At 39.8% G+C, this 26,254-nt stretch overlaps 3 protein-coding genes across 7 annotated transcripts; 2 read left to right on the top strand and 1 right to left on the bottom strand.

Annotated features, from left to right (window-relative positions):
• Nucleotides 1-5,401: 5,401 nt before the first annotated feature.
• On the top strand, nucleotides 5,402-13,889 carry RB195_012011 (uncharacterized protein; the record flags this gene model as incomplete). Of its 3 annotated transcripts, none has more annotated exons than XM_064193676.1 (5): nucleotides 5,436-5,531; nucleotides 5,600-5,704; nucleotides 13,244-13,408; nucleotides 13,612-13,725; nucleotides 13,779-13,889. In XM_064193676.1, 5 exons carry the CDS (start codon nucleotides 5,436-5,438, stop codon nucleotides 13,887-13,889), a joined length of 591 nt encoding a protein of 196 aa, XP_064051258.1. The 3 variants fall into 3 exon arrangements, with proteins under 3 accessions (XP_064051257.1, XP_064051258.1, XP_064051259.1); XM_064193675.1 differs by having other exon boundaries at nucleotides 5,436-5,543; XM_064193674.1 differs by having other exon boundaries at nucleotides 5,402-5,704.
• Nucleotides 13,890-13,992: 103 nt separating this feature from the next.
• On the bottom strand, nucleotides 13,993-18,542 carry RB195_012010 (uncharacterized protein; the record flags this gene model as incomplete). Its single annotated transcript, XM_064193673.1, has 13 exons — nucleotides 13,993-14,112; nucleotides 15,186-15,407; nucleotides 15,469-15,601; nucleotides 15,723-15,836; nucleotides 15,980-16,093; nucleotides 16,150-16,214; nucleotides 16,310-16,422; nucleotides 16,856-16,962; nucleotides 17,579-17,681; nucleotides 17,840-17,954; nucleotides 18,067-18,198; nucleotides 18,271-18,341; nucleotides 18,431-18,542. 13 exons carry the CDS (start codon nucleotides 18,540-18,542, stop codon nucleotides 13,993-13,995), a joined length of 1,521 nt encoding a protein of 506 aa, XP_064051256.1.
• Nucleotides 18,543-18,623: 81 nt separating this feature from the next.
• RB195_012009 (uncharacterized protein) lies at nucleotides 18,624-25,255 on the top strand (the record flags this gene model as incomplete). 3 transcript variants are annotated; one of them, XM_064193672.1, is made up of 13 exons in its annotated part: nucleotides 18,624-18,638; nucleotides 19,488-19,502; nucleotides 19,568-19,636; nucleotides 20,232-20,313; nucleotides 20,383-20,504; nucleotides 20,581-20,710; nucleotides 20,808-20,886; nucleotides 20,992-21,069; nucleotides 21,125-21,218; nucleotides 21,624-21,738; nucleotides 21,843-21,969; nucleotides 24,929-25,063; nucleotides 25,117-25,255. In XM_064193672.1, 13 exons carry the CDS (start codon nucleotides 18,624-18,626, stop codon nucleotides 25,253-25,255), a joined length of 1,200 nt encoding a protein of 399 aa, XP_064051254.1. The 3 variants fall into 3 exon arrangements, with proteins under 3 accessions (XP_064051254.1, XP_064051253.1, XP_064051255.1); XM_064193671.1 differs by lacking the exon at nucleotides 24,929-25,063; XM_064193670.1 differs by lacking the exons at nucleotides 18,624-18,638; nucleotides 19,488-19,502; nucleotides 24,929-25,063 and adding an exon at nucleotides 22,193-22,252.
• Between the last annotated feature and the right edge of the window lie 999 nt (nucleotides 25,256-26,254).

Here is a 26,254-nt window from a genome sequence, read left to right as displayed (position 1 = left end):
TCTGGAGTGCTACGGATTTTCGGTGGAGTATTCGTATACGAGTCATAGATTATGGGGAGGAGGGTGATTCCGTTCACTTCTTCCTAATTGCCGTAGAAAACGACCCGGAAGATACGGCTTCATATTTTATTTTTACTTCTTATGAAATTCTATTTCTTATTTCTTCTTACTTTTCTTTCTTTCATACTTTATTTTTTATTCTTATTATTCTTCATCACTATTTTCTACAAAGAGTTCGATTGGAGCGCGCCAGCCCTGTCCGGCGCCGCATCTTCCGGGCCGTTTTTTACGGCAATTAGGAAGAAATGGACCACCCCTCTCCATAATCTACTATCCCGTATACGAATACTGCATCTGAAATCCAATCTGAAGTACTACCTCAGATTCGTGGGGTGATGCCTTTAAGAAATCATGGACTTCATGCTCTCATTGTAAAACAGCATATAGTTACGTTAGAGCTACCTGAAGCTTAGCGCAGTTGCATAAGCGTCTGTGCTGAAAGTGGCGCTATGAAGCTAGCGGCTGCGATCGAAATGGGACCTTGCTCCTTTTGCAGTCTGGCTGCAGCAAGTGAGGGTCCCGCTTCGATCCCGACGACTAGGTCCACCGCACCACTTCGCTTACACAATTGCGATAGGCTTCAGGTCGATCTGACCCCATATATCGAATCCATATGTATATGTACGACAAAAAATCATATTCTGTACATTGCTTAGACGTTATTCACCACTATTTTTCTTTTGGAAGGCTGTTAACTTCCACACTACCGTGCCGTACTAATTCAAGGGCAGTAAGTAAGCGCATGTGTAACAAAACCAAATGTAATGTTGGACCGTGGAAGACCCAATCTCCTGGTGGCGTTCCGTTGTTGGGTCTGCGGGGTTTTCGTTGCGAAACGCACATTTGCAGCGTCAGTATAGCATCCCAGCAACGCGCACAGAGATCAAGTGATTTTGATCCGACTATATTCATTTCAACGAGAATGATAGATTTGTTCTACTTCATGGTTTTAGCTATGGCAGGGCGGAACTCATCCACCTTCACAACAAAACACGGATTGATCGAGAGATCGGCGCTACGTCCCATGTTTCTCATGTCTATTCCCAACAAATGCAGTGAGGACACGTGCACTTCGGAACATTCGCTTCAACTAAGTCTCCAGAGTGTTATGCGCTCATTTGTAGACGAGTAGTTCAGATGTTCATTGTTCTGTGTGACTACACTTGTCATTCCTCCATCATAAATCAAAATTCCTGACCTAACTGTATGTTCTGCATGAATAATTACCGTTTGGACACTTAAAAAAAGGCAGTTGTTAAGTACAAGGTGGTGAGTATCCAGCGCAGAGGTCGAAGCAGTGCTGACAAAGTTCCAAGGTTACCTTAACGCTCCACAGATAGTATTATGTCAGCTCTGAGTCATTACGTAGAAAGAGATCAGTGCACTTCCTATTTGTAACTGATGAGTGGATCCATCAAACATACGATAAAGGGCTAAGTTTCCGATTATAAACAAAACAGAAGATTTGTAGATTTAGAAGAGAAAATACATAGAAGAAGGAAGAAATGGTATAGAAGAAATCAATCAAACGCATATGAATTTCTGCATGCATGCCAACCAGCTACAAACTAGATGCCCTATGTTTAGCGGTGGGTTGAAGAAGCTGCAAATTTCTGTATAGATATTTCGGTCCCATTTCATAAAGTCAATAAATTAGAGTTAGTAAAAGTAGATGAGATGGACTGAAGTACTATCGTATGATTTCGAACTGAAATCTAACGACATCGATGAGAAACGTTGTAGACCTCAGTACAAGCACTTATATGAGGTTCTAAGAGAAGGTCAAAATGATTTGAAGCACGGTCCAGTTACGTAAGCGGCTGCGCTCGAAGCGTTGCGGTGGAGCGTAGCGGTTGGCATCAAGTGAGGACCCATGCTAGCATCTCTCATCGCTGCAGTTATCGCAATGGTCCCAGCTCGGTTCCAACCGCTATCTCCACCGCATCGCTTAGAACGCAGACGCTTACGCAACTGCACCGCGCTTCATGTTGTTCATGACCCGACTATACATTTACTCGTGTGCATCTACTGTAATTGAGCCAGAAAAGTCCGAATAGAGAGGGAATTGACTAAGAGAATGCATAGCAGTTGAATTCGAAGATTTATCATGTGTTTAGACAGACAGTCGGGCTAATACGTGCTTGCATGTATGCGTGCGTGCTTGCGATTGGGATCCTTCTGTATCGATTGGGAACGATTGCACTCCAGGCACTATCCATCATCCATTGATCACTCCATTAAACATCAAGAATTTTTCGTCTCAACTTAGTGCGATTGTTCTTAATCGATTGAGAGGAAAAAAAACACTTTCAACTGCACATTTCAGGTTAAATTGTGTAAATGCACCATATGTGTTTGATTTTTAAGGCGAATGTGAAGCGACGCTGCTTGTCTTTCCTTAAATTCCTAGCATGCACAGTTCGTTGTTGTCCTAACCCACGATTCTTTAATTTCTTATAGTTACTTATGTTATATCTCAGAAGATACATCTAAAGTAGACTAAGACTAGAGTTCTCATATCTAGTTAGCCATATAGCAGTCGATATCACGCTGCTGACCTAATGACCCCTTATTTTATCGTGATTTTGATAAGAAGCGTAGTAAACAGTTGTGGAGAAGAATGGGGTCGATACATACATACACACATACACATATACACATATACACAACACAGCCGCGACAATCTGTCGTGTATTTGTGGCGTGTACGTGCGAACACGCGTATTGACCGAATTTGCGCGCAATGCTGCTAAGCTGCTGTTTGTTGATACGCTTTATGTGCTGGCGATGTCGTTTTCTCATTCCGTCCGTCTGATTTCTGGATGCTGATGTTCGGATCATCTTGAAGAGGGCAAATCTATTTGGTGTGGGGGGTCTAGAGGAGAAAAGAGGGGAACGTACGGCAATAATCCCATGAATTCATTTATTTCGTTGAAAAATGAGAAGAAAACATTAGCTAACGGTAAATTTGCCTAATCCATGTGATTTTTCGTAGAAATTCTGAAATTAGAATTTGTTTTAATATTCACTGTTCTTGCTCTTTAAGTTTGCTACATTAACGATGCTCATATGAAGTAGAAAGTTTTGTAAAAAGTATTCTAAATTTAAAATAGTCGAAGAAATTCTCAATCAAAGTATTCTAAATTTCAAATAAAAGGACATACTGTCGAAGAAATTCTCAATCAATCTTCTTAATCAATATCAAATCGCTCGGAATGTGTCACTGCGTTTCACACCCACTTCAATTCAGAATCATTTGAGGTTAAGGACTAGGTGTTTAGTCTACGCAGTGACTGGGGTTGCTAGTCGTTATGTCAAGTCAATGTTTTTATCCTCCCAGACAAGTCTGGCACCAATTTATCGATCCCGGAGGGATGAAAGGCGTGGATGGCACTATTACGGTTTCGAACCATCGATTGATCGCGTGGACACAGCGGAACTCCCAACCGACTGCACCACCGCATCCGGCCCCTTAAAACCTAAGCTTTACTCTCTTAGAGTGATCCATGACATGTAGATTAAAGCGGGGAAAATGTAGTGGGTTGATGGCACTCAGTGGCGCCCTTATTTCTTGGCGCTCTATCTAACTTTTTCCTTTCATACGTCCTTTCATGTTGCAGATCCTCTAAGACCAATGCTTAAGTGTTAGGACCCGATTAATTCACTTATTCGCTTCCAGAAATAAGGGCACCACTAAGTGCACCCTCTCCTCTCAACTACATGAGGTGTGACGTGGATTGACCCTGCTACTCTGTAATTTTCTTCTTTTCATTTTGTCATGCTTACCCACAATTTTTGCAAAAAAAAAATTTGAAGGAAATTCCTATTGCAGCTTATAATTGAAGGCAACTGTTAAATAAAATCTACGTAAGTATTTGTAAGTAAGTATTGAAGTAAGTCTCTTTCACTTTCTCCTCCTATGTAGTTTCCAAGATGAACTACTTATATTACATATTCCTATTCCAAAGTCTTTCCTGATTGATTCCTGATTGACTTTGATTTTTCGTCTTTTGCGGCGTGAATCGTGATGGAAGGAATTCGGAATAGATTAGGCTTTCCACCTAATATCCTAGCTAACGTATTTATTTAGACAATGGAAGTTTAAGCATCGTCGTTGATCTTTCAACTTTCTGGGCACAAAACTTAAATAACGAACGAATTTCCGGGAACTTTGTTGAAGAATTTTCTCATTTCAACCATATCGAAATGAATTTTGTACTTCTAGAGACGTTACCGCCTATAATTGCATGCGTTCTGCAAGGTAATATCGTTATTTCGTTTCTTTTTCTATTGTTTCAAAATTTATGAAGAAATTCATTCTTGTTCTAGCACGTTCTTTTTCCACCTTTTTGCGGCTTATCGTCTTCAGTTATTGGCCATTTTGACTAATCTTTTGTGATATGTAAGCGCATTTGATTCTTCGTTTTTTCTTTTCCTTTTATTTTGTTCGTAGTGATACTGGTTTAGTTGTTGGTAGACTGATCTTCGAGCGTTTTCTGCTGCATTTGTGTTTGTTTTTATGTTTGTTTGTTGCGATCGTTCTGCAACGTTCTCCCTTTCACTTTCAAAATATATGCGATGCACTTTCTGTGGTTTTAGCGTTATTTTATTCTTTTTGTTTTCTCTGATCAGCGGAAAAGTTCTTCTGCTCATGACTAATGACACATTGCTGCAGTGGCCCCCGCTGAGATTTCCAGCAAAGTGCATGTTTTTGTGCATTGATTGAAACGTCGTGTAGTTAAGCGGGTAGTCCCATAAACGTCATGCTATGTGGCATTGGTGTGAATTCGATGGAGAACCTTGTACTTCCATCCAGCTTCATAACTTTTATCTCTCGATTTTGTGCGGGTACATAGTTTTTCTTCTTTTTTTGATGGAATCTGCACATATCTTCGGACAGCATCAGTAATTTGTCGACATTTGTACAATAGTACAATACATAGGAATTAGAGAAATTCCTATGTATCGTCCAAGGAGATCAATACTTAAGTAATATTTGCCGCCGCTGCATACCTCAACTTACTTCAAGCACTTTTGTGTGACTTTTTTGCGTACTCATGTTCTCCGCATATTCACACTAGTGGCCGTTCGAATCGGCATGGGACTATCGCGAACTGCAACGTTGAGTGGTGCTACCATGGGTCTCCACTCGATCCTAACCGCTACTCTCCACTGCACTGCTTCGAGCGCAGCCGCTTACCGTTCTTCAGGCCGTTTTGATCCTACTATATGTCTCTCTCACCGAATCTCACAGAAAAAAAACGCAGACCTCTTTTTTTTTCTTTTTTTCTTCTTTCTGACCATTTGCTAAATCGTAGGGTTTTCCTTTTTTGCGTCTATGTATGTATTATGTTGCTTTGCAGATGACGTTAACCGATGAGGTTCTTCCCTATTTATCATTCTCTGCAATTTGTTCTACAATTGGATTATTTTTATGCGGCCTTCAAATTTGTTCACGAATTCGTGAACGTGGTACGACTGAGGGTACCGGATCTGCACCATTCCTCATCGCATTTATATCATGCGCATTTTGGTTACAGTACGGCGTACTGAAACAGGATAATGTTGTTATTCTTGTAAATGTAGTTGGAGTATTATTGCAAAGCAGCTATTTGATGTACTACTATTTGATGACAAGGCATACGGTAGGTTTTTCCCTTTAAAAGTATATTTGTACTTTATGTGTACAATTTTCTGATTAATGTAGTCGTTCTGAAGGAACCAGTTTTTGTTGGTACTCCAAGTGCTGAGAATCTTATCACCATATTAATTAGAGTAATATGTATAGATAAGATAACACAGATTAGTACAGTCTGAACTCACCATCAAGGACATGGGCTAGATCTGAATATTTAAAGGTGGCATAGCTCGAAGATGACGACGTTGGAAACTGTAGGAAAAGGTAGGGCTAGCTGTATAAATTACGAATATGAGCATGACCGCACTCAGTTCTCCCTTATCGTCTTCAAAAATGGCGTGGAAAACGACCTTCCTGTACGAATTTTGCAATGAGGCACCTCATAACGCCACATTTGTGGTTGTTGTCTGACGCGGCGAGTGTGCAGGGATGACGCATTGTATAGTAGGTGTAGGTAAATTCCTACAGGAAATTTCTGTCTCCCACGCCGTTTTTAAGGGCAAGTAAAGGCGGCGTATCAAGAAAATGACGTAGTACGGAAACTACAGGAAACTCATAAAGTTCAAGCTGTAGATTACGGAACCCACTGTGGCTCCGCTCAGCTTTCCCTAATCGTCGTTTAAAAAGAAACGTGGCATGGGAACAGCGTTTCTTCCTACGAGGCCCGTTAGGACACCTCTCATTGTACACACTCCGGTTCCCTCAGCGGCCTATTCATTTTGGTTTTACTTGAATAGGCTAGCGAGGAGGCATCATTGATCTTCAAACGCCCGATCGTGGACGCGACGCGTGCACTGAGGACACATTCCAACTTACCTCGTAGAATAAATCCAAGTCTTCCACGCCGTTTTTTTTTCTCTTGAGGAAAGTTGAGCGAACCCACGCTGGGTTCCATAATTTATAACTCGAACTTTCCGGTTCCCTGGGATTTCCGTGCTACGTAAATTTCGTGATATGCTGCCTTTAAGGGAAAATGACCTAACCCTATCTTTTGCTGGACCAACATCAATTTCGTAGTATGTTTAATGTTAAATTGTGAAAAACATCTGGTGCCTGCTATAAAAGCCTGGACAATTTTACATAGAAAAAATGAGAAAAATGTGAGAAATGATGATCAAAATTCATTTCCATCTTCTAATTACGTACTAACCTTCCCATGATACGCTTTTCATTCATCTCTTCAATATGAGATTTCCTTCGATTTTTTCTGTTTTTTTGTTTTGTTTTGTAAGTGTCAAGAGTCTCCTGTAAGACATTTTCTGTGGCAAGAGGTAGGTAATTCGGGAAGTGAAGCAGTTTCTACTTCCAAATTCAACAGTGATGTGTTAACTTTTTAAGATACACTTTTTTCTCGCTTAAAGCTGCTCTATTACTTTACCTTTTACCTTTTTCTGTAACGCTTAAAAATACTTTGCTCTTTTATCTTTACTGGTTCTTTTCTATATGAAGGTCTTTTTAATTATCTATCCATACTGAAGAAGCCTATAAGTTGCTTAGGTGGATTCTTATAAGCAGATCGCAAATTTATTTTCGAAGAGGATATTTTGCGTCGAGTTTTTGTTTCTCATGGACGTGTTTACACGTCGATGACGTCCTGCCGCAATACTGTCACCATCAATGTTAGAGCTACAAAAACTATTGCTAGATTTCCGTTCGTTCGCACCATTCCCATTTGTTTAACCACAGAGTGTGGTTTTTTTTTCTCTTGTTTTTTCATCTTCCAATGTTTGTTACATGCTGGGATCTATTTTTCTCTCCTCTGTGTTGTTTCTCTTCTTTGCAGTGCATTTCTCTCTTCTTTGTTCTCGTTTGAAGAAAAAAAAGTGGTACTGATCTTTAGAAGTCGCCGCCGCAGCAGCGCGGTTCACGAAATGTTGGTTTTTGATTTGCGCGAAACTGACGATTTCTCACCATTCAAGCGGAGGTTATGTGTGTATGCGCGCGCGATTTTGAACGTGTTGGATGTTGAGAAATATCCAACAACGAGAGAATTGTTTTGCGGTGTGGGGACGTTCTGAAGTACGGCTGGAAGTTAAAGATGTATTTTGCCTTCCTTTAAGAATTTTTTCCAAGAAATACTAAATCAGTATTTGTTGCAAGTACAGTTTAAGCTGTACTTTATTGATTTTTGAACATAAAAGCTCAATCTAAAGAGAGCCACCTTTCTGTCCGATGTTGTGATCTTTGGTCAGTGATTCCCCTGTCGACCTCCAACATTCGGAGTGATCTAAAGAGTGGAAATGCATCCTTTGATCTCCGTTTGAGCTACCTCTAACTTGAAAGGCAAAATAACACGAAATTGACGATGTTGGGATCTGCAGGAAAAGATAGGAATAGTGGTATAGATTACGAGTATGAGTGTGACCGCGCTTAATTTCCCCTTAATTGTGCTGAAAACGGCGTGGGGAACGGAATTGCCGATCAAATTTTCCCACGAAGCACCTAGCAACATGTTCTAGTACGTGCGCAGGCATTTGCTAGCGAACGTAGGAGACGGCGTCAACAGTGCATTTATTGTCCGTCTCCTAACGGCGTATTTCGGGGAAGAGATCCCAGCCTCGTCTATTTTGTGCTGTACTGTTTTTAAGCACTTCCCTAGAAAACGACAGAATTTTTCAACTTAATGGTTCAAAAAAAAAACAAAGCTGCAGAGACATACATTTGTAAAAATTTGGAGATGTAGTTATCTGTTCGGAACAGCGATTGCAGCGAGCGATCGAGCGAACAGTAACTTTTTAATATTTCTTCTCTCCTCCTGCTCATAAGATGCTTAGGATCCAAGTTTTGGTTGTTTCGTTCCTAGCCGGGGAAGTTTCGACTAGCTAGACCACTGAGCTCTCTTCAAATTTTCCTGACATGGAAATTGATTCTTATCAGCTGATTCAATCACATCGCATATTTTCAAAGGGCGTCTTCGCATTGCGTCGTGTATGATGGCGACAATAGTGTGCGAGACAAGCACCATGATGACATTAGCACGATTGACCTCTACTGTGCCGGCTTGCACCGCCGGTACGGTGAGTGCCAAAGGACATTCTTTTGCCGCAACAGGTTGCGTTCCTGTGTGAATCAACAGAAAAACCGTTATACGACCTGTACGTCAAGCCTTGACACATTCTTCGTCCTCGAGACGTATCGTCGAGTTACGTTTCGTTCTTGAGACTGTTCTTTGATTCTCGCTCGTCGTTTTAGGTCAGAGAGTAGTTTGTACAATTGCGATGGTTCTTTAGTCGAGAGCACCATTGCAAAGTAGAAATGACAGTTCTAAGGGATTGTAGGCAGGACGTCAATGAACAGAAAAGTGACCTTGGAGCATTGGTCATTTGGGGTTTCGCGATCAAAGAAGAGATTGAGTATTCTTCCAGTTATTGTAAACGTTTCCTGGAAGTTACTGCGAGTTTTTTTTTGACGGAACTGGAAAAACATAGCTAATCTCTTCGAATTTTTCCAAGAGATTAGCTATGAGAATAGTGTTTAAAGAGGACGATATTTACAACATTGTCGCATGAGGATTATGAAGACAAAAATAATAAAAATACACGAATACAGGAAGGAATACAGGAACAAAAGAATACACGACAGGATGGCGTGCTTTATGAACGAACTACAACATATGTCAACCGAAGAGCGTCTGATTGCTGCTATACGCCTCTCTGAACTGCTAACAACTAAAACTGAAAAGTCAAAAGATTTCTAAGATCCCTCTATTAGAACACAACTGAAATAAGAGTTGCTTACGATGTCCAAGAAATCGTTACCTCAGCTTTACTAAATTTAACAAATTCGTTGTAATATTGGTTAATTTCTCTGTGTGTTCGATGTTGGAGTTGAATCTCGTCTATTTATAATCCTCCATGGGTCGGCGGGTGTAGCGCAGTCGGTTAGAGATACGGCTGTCTACACGATCGGTCGGAGGTTCGAATCTGCCAAAGTGCTCACCAAGCCTTTCATCCCTCCGAGGTCGATAAATTGGTACCAGAACTTGTCTGGGAGGATGAAACACTGGATTGGCACATCGACTAGGCCCCGGAAGTCATTTTATAGGCCAGTCACATGTTCGTAAACCCCAAACAATTCTGAATTGAAGTGAACGAGGGGGCGCATCCCTAGCAGATTGATTAACGCCAGAAACTTTGTCCTTTTATGGATCGGCGGTACTTCACATAGTAATTCAAACGTTCTCTTTCCTTGAAACTTCGGTATACTTCTGTCTATATTTTCTAATAGTGTGCCTGCGAGGTTTTTAGATGGAACCCCTTATTTGCCTGACGTTTCGGCTTTCTCGCCGTCTTCAGAGGCCTAAATAGAGGTTGATTGGAACAATCCTACGTTTATTCCGTCTAGTGTCACACCGCTATGGGTCAGTGTTTCGATAATCGTTCAAGGTAGTGAAAAATATAATAGGAAACCGTATACGTCGAAATAGTCTTACGTAGTGTTCCACCGGATGTGGTGCGGTGGTTGTACGCACTTGTTACTTGCTCAGTGTTTCTGTTTTCTTGAAACGTCGTCATACTTCTGTCTATATTTTCTATCTCCACCATGGATCGCCTTACAAAAATGACTATTGAAATGTTCTGGTTATAACTTTGGGGTACATATAGTCGACTGTTTTCTGGATGAGCGCTGTGCACCTTCGACTTGATTAGGGGAGAGAGAGGGGGGAATGTGTGCGAGGCAAGTAAAGAACTAGCGTTGTGTTTGAGACGTCCTGTCCATACGGCTGAACATGCTAGGCATCGACTATAATTAGATAAGAAGTCATAGGTTTATAGGATCCACGGTTTTCTAATTGCTAGTATTTGTAAAGTGATTAAAGTCATCCACTTCATCGCATTTTACATTGGTTCTTAACTAATTCAACATGTCACTTTATGTGTAACTAATATATACCATGGTGTCGAAGAGAAACATATGCGAACGCAGATGTGTTGGTTAAGAAAAGGGACTTTGAAGCAGGGAACTAGACAACAATTTATTTATGTCTCACCGAACAACAGATTATTTATGACATGAATACTAGCGGATTTGTTATAATTAATCGCAAGCCCAATGTGCACCTGTCGTATGGGTGACTGGGCAGCAAATATTTTTTGAAGCGACCTGAAGCTGTTCAGTGTGAAAATTAAAGCAGCTTGAGATGGGGAAGTACTAAGTTAACATTGGAACTTTGGGTTTTCTCTTCTACTACTGGTATTTTATCCTTTTCTAAGCATAGCTGAATCTCGAACGACGTTTCTTTTTTCAGAGAATGTGGGGAATATAAATTAGTGACCGTTATGCACTGTAAAACTGTATGACGGTCACTAATGTGTATTCCCCACATTCTTTGAAAAAACTGTGTACACAGAACTATATCTGAGGTTTAAAGGTCGTTATGTGGGTGGCAGTGTGTTTGGGGAGGTGTTGTCTACAGGTTCACTGTGCATTCATGATAAGCGTTCGTGGTGTAATGGTTAGCATGGATGCCTTCCAAGCATTCGACGGGGGTTCGATTCCCCCCGAACGCATGTCTTTTGCACATCTTTCAAATTTATGTTTTCTATGAATGCTCCTCGGGGAAATCGATTTTCTTCAGTTCAGGACTTGGTTGCCTGCTTATTCATATTAGTTTCACAATGGGAAGGTTTGAAATACTTAATTGTGGTTTACTGTATTTCGTTTTATAATCCTACAGTTTCCGATACTCTATTTAGCTAAGATAGAAAATACCAAAATAGAAATTAGAGCATAAAAACCGCGCTCCTTCGATTGATACCGTATTTAAATCTTACTTTCATGAAATATGACGTTTGAATGGTTCTATAGATGCTGCTTTAACTATGCTCACACGGTTTGGCATTTTACGGTATCTGAGGTCCCGTAAGCTCTTTTTTTTTGTGGATCATATGATGAAGTCACTAACAAAGTTAATTTGAACTTTTAAATATTTATGTGTGGAATTTTGGGAGAAAATCAAACTTTCATAGCTACGTCGTGTGTAACGCTGTCATGATAGTCATCATTGTCGTGGTAATTATGTGATAATGCGGACATGATCTGAAGATATCCATGGAGGTGGTGAAAGAGCGACTAGATTAACTGTTGTTAGTGAAATTTGACGTTCATGATTTTTGATAATGGAATTTTTTCCTCAATCTCAAATCAAGTGAGTATAGTTAAGCAGCATCTAGAACCATTACACCTTGAAATTCTCATGAAAATAAGATTTTTTAAATGCTGTTTATGCTCTAATTTCGCATTTTTCTACCTTGGCTAAGTTGGACCTTGGGCTGTCGTTGAAACAAGTTGTTTTGTAGTTTTGTGTAATAGAGGCCTTTGTCCTTCATTTTCTTTAAATTTTTTTTCTATTTTCCCAAGTTCTTGCCAGATCGAACGGGATGACGTGCTTCAACGTAGTGTGCCGGAAGCGTCCAGTTTCTTCAAAATTCTCGCCAAAAAAAAAAACGTCTTGAGGTCACTTAAGATGCGTTCTCATACTTGACGACTCTCTTAAACATAATGATTGCAGGATAGTCTATAAATTCGCTATTTCAGCCCAAATTTTCAAAATGTTTTGAGAACCACTTCTTTGTATTGGTAACAAAGTTAAATGCGAACTCTGATGATTGTTTCATCTCGACGCCGGCGCCAAAAATGGGCCGAGACCACATCGAGACAGCCACGGCCTATTAGAGCGTGTAACGACCGCTCGCTCGTACAAGCCGACCAGGCGTTCGAGTAACCCAATCAGCCAAACGGCCGCATTCGTCGACATTGATCTTTATCCGGATGGAGCTCTCAAGCGTGATGAAACACGACTCATTAAGGGATTCGCTCGCTGAGTTTAGCGGAAATGCAAGAAGTGTGCGGGTTGGATCTCAAAGGAAACATGGAATACGCCATAAGGGACCATAAAAACTCATAGAAATATTCCAATAGGCGCTTTTTGGCTGGATAACAGTGAAGAAGGTGAAATTGGTGGAAATATGGGAAGAACATCTGAAATACAAGACTAGGTGATATCTTTCTTTAATCATTGAGAGTTCATCTTACTTGTAATTAACTTTCATTACTTGATCATTCAAGTGAATGTTTTGGAAATGATTTCATCGAAATAGTCGAATTCATAAGTTTTTTTTTTCAAAGGTTTTTAAGTATTCATTGGGCTCCACCGCACAGAAATTAACGAAAATGACCTCAGAAGATATAGAACTAAAACTGGGCATTGGCTGCTATAAAATGAGGATGTTTTTAATTGATTTTCTTGAGCTGTAGCCAAGATTGGTATTGATCGTCCTTATTAAACAACAGCTAACGTTGAAAATCAACTGTTGTTTAATAACAACAGCTAACGTTGAAAATGTTTTTGTTTTTTTTTAAATACTGAAGCACCCGTATTTTTAGCCCTACATGCTGTGAAAATATCCATAGAAGGACTATCCCAAACAGTTCGAAGGGAGCTTCAGCTTCTAGGGAGTTTTTGAAAAAAAAATCGAACTATTAGAAACAAACATAGCTTAAGGACAACCATAACGATGAACTCCTGTGATTTCCAATGTTTCAGCGATTGCTAAGAAAAGTTATTACTGCTGAATTGGTTATCATTGCTCTAATGTTGTATGCTGTCAACTATGCAGAACTAAAGGATAATGGAAGAGAAGTGCTTGGCGTAATTTGTGTGTTCCTTAACATCGCCAGCATCGGTGCACCATTGTTTCAAATCGGAGAGGTGAGCGTTTACGGTTCAGCTATGGTAAAATCAAGCGCATTGATGTATACCACCTCTATTTTAATTGTATTATAGTTCGGAAAAAAATTGAATGTAAACGGTTATGAGATCACATGACGTACCAAATGTGTTATAGTTCGGAAAAAAAATTGAATGTAAACGGTTATGAGATCACATGACGTACCAAATGTCCACATTTTCAGGTGATACGAACGAAAAATTCCGAATCACTTCCACTCCCGTTGTGTTTGGCATGTTTTGCTGTCAGTTTACAATGGTTATGTTATGGTATACTGGTGAAAGATGTGTTCATACAGGTATACTATTTCATTGTACAATATCTTAACAATTAAATTTCTCATCTTTTAAGGTACCAAACTACGTAGCAACTTTGCTGTCAACAATTCAATTATCGTTGTTTGTCATCTATCCACGACGACCAACATTTGTACAATTGAAAGACGACAAAGATTCCATTTAACGTGTACAGCCAATGCCGATACTCAAAACCCGTTAATGATCACCGTAAAAAAAATACCTCTATAGTTTTTTTTTACCATACAGACGACAGAAGATATGAAGTATTATCTTCTTCTGGTGTTGGCTAAAGGCATTTGAGTTGGCTGGACAATAGCATTTGCTGCAGCTGCCGCCTGACTCTGATGTTGAGCTCTCAAGCCAATCCCCAAGAATCGTCGTTGGAACTGAAAAAAAAAAAATTGGGACCGATCACCAAGTAAAATAAGACTGGAGAAAGGTGTGACGTTTGCTGTAAATTGTTTTGATTTTTCATTTCTGTATTTATTGACCCTATTGAACCAATTTTTGCTATTGTATACTTGCTCGTTTTTTGCTAATTCCAGCATAAAATGATAGTCTTATTGATGACGATTGATGTTGATTCAAATGTTCAAATGTTGAAATAGTGTTGATAAAGTAGTGTAAGAAGTCAAATTTGAAGCAATTATATGCCTACTTCGCTTCTATCCTTAAGTTTAGTATCCTTAAGTTCCAACTTCAGTTGTATCGCCTCGTTCTTGTTCAATTTCATCTGAGGCGCTGGTCAACTATGAGAAGTCACTGTACTGATTGATGTGTTTCGGCTGCCCGAAACAACATAGTAGAGTCAAAAGAGCGGTTGGAATCGAGGTGGGACCATCACGAACTGCAGTAGGAATGGTGTTAGCAAGGCGCCTCATTCTCATCCTCACCGCTGTGGTCCCCTTCTCCGCTTCGATTCAAGCGAAGACGCTTACGCAACCGCACAGTGCTTCATGTCGTTTTGACCTTTGTTGGACCACTACAAAACTTAAGTATATTGGAGGGATTTTGTTCGATACTCTATTTTGCATAAAATATACCATAGCCCTACAAATCATAATAACCACAGTAATCCATGTAACTGATCTTATCTAAGGTAACTGATCTTATCTAGGACACTGTCCTGAATCAAGTAGCGCTACAACCGGCCCAAAAATTCCTAATTCAGGGTCCTGCAAATTAGAGATCTCGGTGATCCAAACGAGACAGAAACCGTATTTCATGCCAGGAGGTCTACGTATAACATCCCAAAGAACAATTTTGAGAATAAATGAAATAATAACGCATAAAAAACCAATCCTACCATTGCGCTTTCGATTTTTATGGGATACCATAAAAATCACCTTAGATCCAATCGAAAGTTCCCTTAAGAACACAGTTTCCTCTATGCACCTAGCTTAGAGGAATTTTGTCGATGTTCATAAAAAAAGAAAAGATATAAGCAACAATGACCAACCTCAACATTTACATCACGGTTAGGTACATTCGATCTTGTTCCTACTTGCTCCTCCGATAAGTTTACTTCCATCGGTTTACTACCCGGTTCAGAACTTGTTTCTTCGAATTCAAAATCATCCAGCTGCATGATTTCATCGGACGCCTGTTCACCTGAGCTTCTTCGCTCAATAAAGCTGGTGAAGTTATCATCAGTTTGGTGTTGGTCAAGATGTGAATCACCCTGAAAGAACCAAAGAAAGTGTTAGTACAATTGTTGGAGAGTAAAGTTAGAAGATGCTTACCATTTCACCGCTCAACAACGGATTACGGCTCGGCTCCGTTGTCATCATTTGTGACGGTTCCTCTTCATGAGGAATGGTTCCACTATGTTCTGGTAAGGGATTCACCACCTCATCTTCTGGATTGGATCTTGGCCTAAAAATATGGAAAGTATCTATCTTGCCTAGCTGAGAATAAGATAAAATAAATCCTGCATAGCCATAAATATTCGAGACAAGCTGAATTGAGCGTCACCATGATCACGGAGCTGATTTACCTCTTCTGCGATTGCGAAGCTCCAGTTTCATCAACAAGTGGAATCTTTTGCGATTTTTGAGAGGTTGAATTTCGAGAGCTTACTCGTCTTCTACGCGAAAAACTTGTAGTTGGTCTGAAAAGTTGACTAAGTTATCAGTAACTTCCAACAAGAAACTGTAAAGTCAGTTATGTGCGAAATTGGAAGCTCGTAATTATAACATAACAGGAAAATAACAAAACTTGACTTTAACATCTCGTTTAACGTTAGAATCTTACTCTTGCGTTGCTTCTGGCGAAGCATCTTCATCGGATTCTTCAACACCATCCCTAGTAGCTATGATAAATTCGCCTGAGTAGCCAGCATCACTTTCAACAGCAACAATAAGTGCGCTAAAACAAAACAAAAATTTGAAATGCTGCATACTGAGCAGAAAAAAAAGTTGAACCTTCCGGGTTTCTCAAAAAACAAGCTAACATCACAGGAATGCTGTCTCGCAAAAGTGATGATTGCCTGAAATTTTGATCTGCTCTTTTCTCTCTCTGTTCTCCTTCAAAAAGATTATTAAATCCTTATCTTTTTAGTTACACAAGAGATCAATAGTATACCTTGAACTCCTTCATACTGAAACTGATTTCTGAAGGCTTTTGCACTGCAAATCCTTTGAAACATGACTTCAGCACTGTAATTTCTGTCCTGCATGCAAATCCTTCATTCGTTTCTAAAAATTTGTTCAAAAAATGTATTTTTTTAAGAAAATATGTAGAACTGCTAAATTTTTAAAACTGTACGACAGCATAATTTTCCATTCCAAACATCCCGAGATATAGTAGGGAGAAAACGGCGTGAAGGAAGGTGCAGTTGCATACGCGACTGCGCTCGAAGCGGCGCAGTGGAGATAGCGGTTGGAATGGAGGGGGATCGCCGCAAACTATAGCGAGGAATGGTGTAAATATAAGGGTCCTCCTAAGTTATTACTCTGCGCTCCGTGGACCCGCTTCGAGCACAGCAACTTACGCAATTGAGCCGTGTTTCATGCCGTTTTGACCCTACTTTACCTACCTACCGTCATCTAAAACTCATTTGAGTGAAAGATTTGCCTTCACCCTTTGTCTTTACCTGTTACGGTTGGAAAATTTCACTAAGGCACTAACCATCCTCGCACGGAACGTAGTTCTTGAAAACGAACTTATCATCTGAGGCACACATAATTAGTTCTTCTCTTCCAGTATGCATTTCGTTGAGAAAAGAAGCTATTTCTCTAAACAAATTGAAATGAAACACAGCACGGAAATCCACATTTTCATGAACAAAAGGCAATATAAAGCCGAGCTCCTATTGGAGTAGCGCCAGAAAACGAAAGAAGCTCGCTGAGGAAAAGAAAAAAAGAAATCGACTGTTCCTAATCTTCGACATTAACTCCAGCTTCATCTCACTTAGGTCCTTAACAAAGGGAAGCAGACTTTGTAGTCGGGACAAAACGACATAAAGGTCGGTGGAGTTGCGTAAGCCGTACCGGTCGGAGCTGCGCGAGGGTGCCAGAAGTTGGGATCGAACTGAGAGTATTGCTAGCTTCATTTGGATAACAGCAATGAGTGGAGCTAGCGAGGGTTCCTCCTCGATCCAAGTCGCTAAGTTCTACCGCGACGCTTCGAGCGTTTGTACAACTGCACCGAGCTTCTTCTCGTTTTGACCCGACTATACCAACTTCTCCGACACAGCGTTACCACAGCTTTCATCAAAAAGTATTGGGAAACTACTCTAACATGGGACATGGCTGTGAAACGTACCACTTATAGAATTAAGTCGTTATGTCTAAGCCTAACAAATGACGTTCATTTATAGGAACAACACAGAAAACTGAAACAAGTACTCACGAAGCGCTGACTGTCACAGCATTTGACAAATCGTTCCTATCGACATTCGAAGTGAATGGTTTATGCCTTTCCATGACATTAACATCAAAAGAACGAGAGACATCTGTAAGCAGAGACCACTACGGTAAAAAAAATCATCGTACTCTGTAAGAGAGAAGGAATCAAGCTTGAAGTAACTTGAGTTTCCATCCCAGAGAAGAGTACAAAAAAAAAAGATTAAAAGTGACAATGAACAGAAGAACAAAATTGAATTATGCTTACCGTAGGTATGTTGGAAATCTATTCGAAGTTCTCGTCCAAGACAATCAACAGTAAGTGTACAAGAAACCAAATTCTTTTCGACGAAATGTGCACTTTTGAAAATCGTAAGAGCTGTCTAAATAAAAGAAATACTTATGCAATAATTACAGTAAATACTACAAAGCTATACTAGTGCATCGGAATGGCCAACTCTCTCTCTCTCTCTCTCTCTAAACTAATCAACTCACCTTAGTTGAAATACGACAATCACGAACTTCATCCCTACGAACGAATTTTGTGTCATAGTCGGAGAAAAAATCATCGGCAAAGAGAAAAGCACCGTAGGCTGAGCGATTTTTGTTAAACGCTTTTAAACATAGCTAAATAAGTATAAGTTCATTAGCGTTAGCGAAAAAGTTAAGATCAACTAAATTTCGACAAAATGCACTTACACCGCGTTCTTGTGGCTGTAGAAAAATCTCGTCGCCAATCTTGCTGAGAGCAGCGATTGCATTTGTTAGAACTGAAGAGTAAAGTTCCTTCTATTACTTGAAAACATCACTTTTACTCTTATAGATGAATTTGTGGCGAAAATAAGCGCTCTTGACCTACTCTTCACATTCGAATGGAGCAAATATACTGCCTTTTCACGAGTGGCACTTGTAATTGTTCCATTCAACGTTCTGTTCAATGGCTGCGCAACCGACGAGGACGGATCGTTCATTCCTGTAATAGTATCGGTATTTCAACAATTTCATGTGTAAGAACTCCTCAAAAATCATCTTATATCGAGTGTAGCATTAGAATGTTAGTGTTAGTGGTATATTAGTATTAAAATGACTATAGAAAAGCAAGGAAATTTCTCCTATCACAACGTTAGTTACTTCCTTGAGGATTTGAAGGATTAAACATGGTCAGAATCAAGAAGAAGTAAATGAGGGAACAGAAATTTTGTGATTAGAGGCATTTTAGCAGATTGTAAGCCGAACATATTGCAGTATTACGGAGATAAATAGGACTATGAGCTCAATTACTACATTATTTTGGATAGAGCCTTAGGAGTAAACGATATCAAAATATAAATCTTGGGCAAAGAAATGACTTGAAGAAAAAATGACGGACGAATCGAATCCTCAGTGTTATCATGTCTATTTCGTTATTTCTACGATTCTACGTAGTCCTACTCTTTTCATCCTTCTAATTATATGTTTTAGCTTTTCTATTCCATTTCTATTCTTATTACTGCTAATTTGTCATAGTGATTCCACCCTACCTCACTCTACAAATCCATAACTCATCTAGACGCTTCTTATTAAGGTGGATTCTATGAATTTTACAGTATTCTACGGGTTCACTAAATACAAAAATAGATACTTGATATCTATCTGGGACACTTCTAAATCCTACAAATATTTGATGCCGTTGAATCATTGCCGACGCAAAATTGCACAAATTAAGCAAGTGACGTGATATCCATGAGTAATCTCGCGCATCCCCATATTTCCTTGAGAATTCGCAAAGTTTTTTCTTCTTTTCAATTCTTACGCTTCCCGATATGTTTTGGTTGTGTTCACTTCATTTGGGGATTTCCGTTCTTTTTTCGTTTCAGGACTTTCTGACTGAAAGCTGGCGCCGGCGTTGATAACGTGATAACGTAGTGATCCAGTAGTCGCTTGAACTGGATGTTAGTGACTTTATTTATTTTTTTCCCCCTTCTTCTGCATAAATGTCGATTTCTCCTGTTTTTAGATGCGACGAATGGTACAATGTTTGAGGAAATGTACACAGTCCGGCGGTTGTCTTTATACTTGTATTCAGGTGAATTTCAATGCTTAAATTGTAATTAGATTGTAATTTAAATTACACTAAACAATATGCGTATAGTTAGCTTAAATGGTAAGCATTCTAAAGAAGCTCCCTTTTTCGAAATATGCGTTGTCCACTTCAAAAAAAAAACCTTTCCTTTACTTCATCATTATATTTTGTTCTAATGTTTTTACTTCGGTTCGTGTTCTTCGATAAATTCCCATGAAGATAAATGAATTTGATTTTTTGGTATATTTCCTTGAACATCTTTGATTCGATGCTTCTAAACTAGTTTTTTTTTCTGTAAATACCCATGTAGAAAATATTTCAGCCGTAATCTTCAGCGCTTTTAACTGCTCGTCGATTTTCCAGTCATCTTTTTTTGTCATTCTTTTCATCGTATGCTCGCTTGTATTTCTAAATTTAGTTAGTAGTATAATGATACAAAAATGAGTGTTGCGCAAATTTGGGAAGAATTAAAACTTCTTTTTTTAAACCTAAGAACAGCAAAATGGAGATGAGATTACGAGAACTTGCCTTACATTTTTATCTAACCTCGTTTCTTGTAGTCTTCGACCTTCTTTTTTCAAAAAGAATTCACTTCTAGGCCATAAGATGGGTCCCAGTTATCATCATACTATGCGCAATCTGCTGGGGTTATTATGCCTATGTTGTTGAACTATGCATTCGTGAGTTTCATCGGTCTTTCTTTCGTTTTCACCATTATTTTCTTCCATTAATTCTTTCATCTATTCCAGATACTGTGAACAATGATCTTCAACGGGTATTCTACTTATTTTTCTTTCATGTTTTTCTTGTGTTATTCAGTATTTCATATTATCGAACTATCTTTACACCTTTACGACTACCACCCTCTATTGTAAGTTTTCATGTTCTACCGGTTACACATAAGCTTTTTTCTGCTCTCATGATGATTGACGTTATTCCGGCTTTAGTTCTACCCTGACAAAGACTGCCTGAACGAACTCATAGCTTGTGAACGGGACGAGCATTTGGAACAGGCTGTACTTGCTCGATATGTGGCAATACATCGGGTACCGGTAAAAACAAGGGATTTTGCCAGAGGTTAGGAGGTTTCAAATATGATGATGCAGACTTGTTTAGTCCCTTATCGGTATCGTCTCCTTAGCTGTTCGCTTAACTTTTGCTGCTGTCTTTTTAGGTATACGATACTGTCCAAAGTGCAGATGTATAAAACCAGATCGCGCGCATCATTGTTCAATCTGTGGACAATGTGTTTTGTAAGTTTTATTGAATTTTTTCTTTTTGAAAACCGGTCAATTAACTATTTATTGTTATTGCAATTCTAGTAGTCAACGTCTTAATGTCTAACTTTTTTTTTCTAGAAAATTTGATCATCACTGCCCATGGGTGAACAATTGCGTAAACTTTTACAACTACAAATTCTTCCTTTTGTTTTTGGGGTGAGTATTAATATCATTGTATGATTTATGAAGCTACTATTTTTCTACGTTTCAGCTATGGGTTCATCTTTTGTTTATTCGTATTCTTCACCGATTTACCTTACTTTATCGAGTTTTGGACGAGAGATTACCATGAACATAACTTGCAAGTATGTTGTTACATTATTTATTTTCTAACCTAATCAAACTTCACGTGATCATGCTTTCGTGTGTATTTTTTCCATTGTCGACTCGGGAATGCTTTTTGAAGGATAACAACAAAGTTTGCTGTACTTTGCATTCCTATCCGATACAATATTTCATTTGAGAGACGTCACTTAGTTTTTGTAGTTCATTTTCGAAGAATTTCACTTTGATCGGACAATTCGTCAGAATTGTCTTCAGTTTTCTCATATGGGTTCAAATCCGCCTTGAATCGATCACTTGTTCAAAAGACAATGTCGTTCTGCTGTGTTTTATCTTTACATCCAATCCCTTACCTGCTAAAAACAATGGAATTCCATCTGATCTTGCTTTCAGTACTTATAACCGAAAATCTAACCTTTTCTGTTTAGGCGAGCAAATTCCACTTGTTATTCCTAGTGTTCGTCTCAGGAATGTTCGCCATTTCACTCTCTTTCCTTTTCTTTTACCATCTCTACTTAACAGCGAGAAACAGAACAACAGTCGGTGAGTTTTATGCTCTACCAACGCTCGTAACTAAGCAACGAGCGATGTTTTTCTGCGATTCATCAAAGAAATTAATTGCAACGCTGACACGGATGTTCTTGAAGAGTCATTCCGCGCACCAATGCTCGAAGGGGGACCCGACAAACGTGCTTTCGATCATGGTATCCGCGCAAACTATAGAGAAGTGTTCGGCTTTGATAGGAAACTATGGTTCCTGCCTATATTTTCAAGGTTGGTGAATGATTGTTTACCGTGTCCTCTGTGTGTTGGTGAGGCTGGGCCTTTAAGTCCATTGTCAACAGACTGTTGCTGTTAGTAATAGTTCAGTCTGGTAAGCAGCAAAAGCCGTCTCATGTGGAGTGTTTGAGTTTAACATAGCTATATTTGTGACTTGCACTGATTTTTTGTTCTTTTTTCCTCCCGCTGTGTCGTAGTTCTTTTGTCTCTATTTTAGTTGCAACAACTTTTTTGATGTGAACGTCTACCGTTGTAAACGTTGTTCGTTCCTGCACAGGTCTGCTTTTCTTGGTTGAGCTTCGCTACGAATGAGAAGGCCAGATAGCACTTTTTTATTGTTATGGTGCTAAAAACTTATTGGTTTCTTTTGCTTCTTTTCTCCTTTGCTGCGCTCACATCTCTCTTTTACCCGAAACCGTGACCCTTAAAGGCAGCTTATCACGAAATTGATGTGGTACCCAGATTCCAGAGAAAACGAGTAGAGTTTGAGTTAAAGATTACGGAGATGAGCGCCACTTATCTTCCCCTTATCGTCATAAAAAGAACGACGCGGACGATGGTGTTCTTTCTTACGAAGTTGGCTGCAAACGCGCTACTTCCGTGAACGCGTCGCCTCCAAGCGATCGAAGTTCAATTATCTCTTCTTACCAACTTAATCAAACGAAATTAATGAATAGGCTACTTAGGAAATCGAAACGTCTACGTCATAGATGCGATAAGGAGAAGCCGGACCTTCCTCAGGTGAAGGGGGTTCAGCTCAGGGGTGCAGCTCAAGTGAAGGGGGTCCTTTTGATAGCCGTCCAAAAGTGAAGGGGGTAATTTTGCCAACCGTTTAAAAGTGAAGGAGGTCCTTTCCCCAACCGTTCAAAAGTGAAGGAGGTCAGAGCTCCGGCTCCGACTATCGCATCTATGGCCTACGTAGAGGCTTCTGACGTACCTCTAAGATAAAGCGGTTCCCACGCCGTTTTTTTTACAACGATTAGAGAAAGATGAGAGGAGCCAAGGTGGGCTCCGTAATTGACAATCCGAACTCTGTGGGCTCCCTGAAGTTCGTTAAAATTGTGATACGCTGCCTTTGATGGAACGTCCAGGGAAAGTTTCTTTTTTTACCTCTCCACCACTAGTTAGGGGCAGAACTAGTAAAGTTACAAGTCTCGCAGTGATTACGAGCGACTCTTTCTTCGAATTCAGAAATATGTGACGTTAGAAGCACTTAAAGTTGTTAATCCTCACGTTGTCGGTGAAAACACGACAAAAAGACTTGCGCACCTCCTAGAATGCGATGCGTCGTGCCAGTCCTTCGAGTAGTAGAGTTTTTAGCGAACAAAATGGATAGTACCATGCAAAAATGGAGTGTTTAAGGGAATTTCCCTTATTTTATGGGCGTGAGCCATTTCGTAGGGAGTGTTTTTGCAGGGTTATTTGAAGACAGATGGTTTTGTGTGGTCTTGATGTCTCAGATTCTTGATTCGCAGTCATATTTACCTCTACTCTATTGGTGGAGAGATCCTAACCTCGAAAATTCACCCGGACATTAAAGGATAAAGGATAAAGTCACTGGCGTATCAATCCACTTGGGAGCGCCAACGCGTTTTACTGGAATTCGTAATCGTTGAGGTTTTGGAACGCGTGTTGGCCTATACAATGACTTGCGGGGGCCAGCCGATGATCAAGTTAGTGTTTTTATCCTCCCAGATAAGTCTGGCACCAATTTATCGACCCCGAAGGGACGAAAGGCTTGGTGAGCACTAGGGCGGATTCGAACCCTCGACCGTGTGGCTACAACGGACTTCTAACCGACTGCGCTACATCCGGACATTACCTTTGAAATTTTGTGTAATTGTGTCAGAATGGTCTATAGCTTCACTTCAGTAACAAATCCACTTTTACGACACTAAATGAGAAAGGAAACTTGTTCGTATTCAGAAAGAAGTGGACGTAGACAGCTTTAAGACTCTTTTTTGAAACATGTTTTGGAAGCCAAGATAAGATTACTTACGAAAACCCACAATTATGTCCTGGTGTTCATGTTCACACCACAATATAGTTGACCATATAAGCTGATAAGAAATTTTGAAAAGCATAAATAAAGCATTTTGGAAATTTTTGATTTGATTTTTGATTTTGAAAAACATCGATGAAGCAGAAATCCTGGAGAAAAATCAATTCATTGTAGAATCCAGAAGATCTCTCGTCGAAAAAAGTCTCCAGATATGGTAGTCAATCGTCAACAATTCACAGTTGATGTGTGCCGTGCCAACCGTCATTACCGTCCTCTTGGTGAAAACTTATCATAGCTGGAGGAAGGAAGCGCAATCATAGTTAGGTAAAAACGACCTGAAATGCCGTGTAATAGGTTAGTGCGCTGTAAATTTTGCGACGGAGCGGATTCGATCGGAATAGGACCTCTACTCATCTCTGTTTCCCGGCTGAAGCAAGCGTGAGTCCCACCTCAATCGCAGCCACCCACTCAACTTCACCGTAGCGTTTCGAGCACATGCGGCCGCGCATTTGCATCGGGGTTTGGGTCGTTTTGAAAGGATTGTAGAGCTCACATCTTTCATACTTGACGCTTCCAAATCTTCAGGGATCATAGTATTCTTTCATACTCTTTCTTTACTCATCCTAATCCAATTCCATACCGTTGGTATGGGAAGGTCAGCTGTGTGCGTCCTCTGGACTCTAAGAATGATTAAGAAAATTTCCACAAGCGAATTTTTTGCCCGAGCAATATCACATTATTATTACTATTATTACGTTCGCGGCGTTTTGTATAGTATATTAAAGACATCTTTTTATTCTTTTTTTTTTTTTGGATTCTCTCAGAAAAGTCAAGTCCGTCAGCCAGACACTTTTGGTGTAGATGTTACTACTGATGCATGTTTTTTTGGGTAATGGCATGGGTAGTGCTGTAGTGTTGTGCGTGAGGTCGAAAATGATAGCTGGCTTTCAGTGGTGGAGACGGTTCAGTATATCGCACACGACAACAAGGTGGATATGTGTTCGAAACCGCCGCTCGAACATGTACCTCACCACCAGCAGACAGCAGAAATATACTATATGCAACACAGCGAGATAACTCGGCCATGTCGCCACCATCTATGCAAGAACAATCGTGCCGCTCGAAAGCACGTGTTTCAGTCTTGGAGATGGTGTAGCATTCGAGCGATGGGAAGCAAGCGGCTGTCGAGCCGCTGCACGATACTCGTTGCTGACGCAAGTTGAAGCTGCCGAACTCCTCAACGCCGCTAGTAGCGACAGCGAAGACGAAATAATCTAATAGCAGTTAGGCACTCTCTCTTATTTTCGATGATCTGATCTGACTTTTTTTTACACTCATTCTTGCTTGTTCAGTTTATCTGTGATAGAGTCGTCATCGACTTTGTTTGACTTGGTCATTTTTCTTTTTTGCGACTTATTTGTTAAGATATTGCAATGTGATTATGAAGGATGACAATATCACTAATACCATTGATTAGTTCAAGAAGTCATTTCTTAATGCCTCGTAGAATTAGGTAAATCACCTGCTGGTTGAACTTGATTCCAGGATAATTGCTTGGGAGTTTTTTCTTCACAAAGCACTTATCCACAATGAAAGAGACAGCTGATCTGGGAGGAGTGGCCATTCTTTGATTGTAATACTTCTTTCATCACGTAACATGAACTATTTAATAATGTGAGGATAAAAAACAGAAATTGCAATTCTCAGCCGGCGAGATCCCCCAACAGATTGCAAAAACTTTTTTTAAACTCAATTATTTCATTTTCATCGAAAAAAAAAAAATCCAACAAATAATATCGTAGTGCTGACTGTTGGTCAACAACAAACAAGAAACAAGATTTGACTTTCTTCAAAAACCCGAATGAATGGCAAGTGGTCTGCCGGGAGGAAAATACAAATACAAGCACTAAAAAAAAGAATCGACAAAAAAAAAAACAGCTATTGGCGATCTCACATAGTAAACAGAGGCAAGAGATAATGCAACTTCGATAGGTAAATATAGCATAAACAACTGGTGCTGATAAACAGTAAGAAAAGATGCGATGCTGATGTGGCGTAGGTATGCAACGGTTAGATTAACGGCGGAACAGATTTGATGATCAGCAATTGCTGACCTACCATTGCACTGAATTAGCAGCAGTACATCGGCTTTGTTTCGCTGGCTTCTACATAGCCTTTGCGTAATCTACGCCACATCAAGACACCTCTCTATTTCTCACTGAACTATCGACACCTATTTATTAGTTCGACTGTACATCAAGCGCAGAACCAGTGTTA

The sequence above is a fragment of the Necator americanus genome, chromosome III (genome assembly GCF_031761385.1).
Source record: "Necator americanus strain Aroian chromosome III, whole genome shotgun sequence".
Lineage (NCBI taxonomy): Eukaryota > Metazoa > Nematoda > Chromadorea > Rhabditida > Ancylostomatidae > Necator > Necator americanus.
The sequence above is the reverse complement of the archived record's forward strand: the minus strand, read 5'-3'. Positions and strand labels throughout refer to the sequence as shown.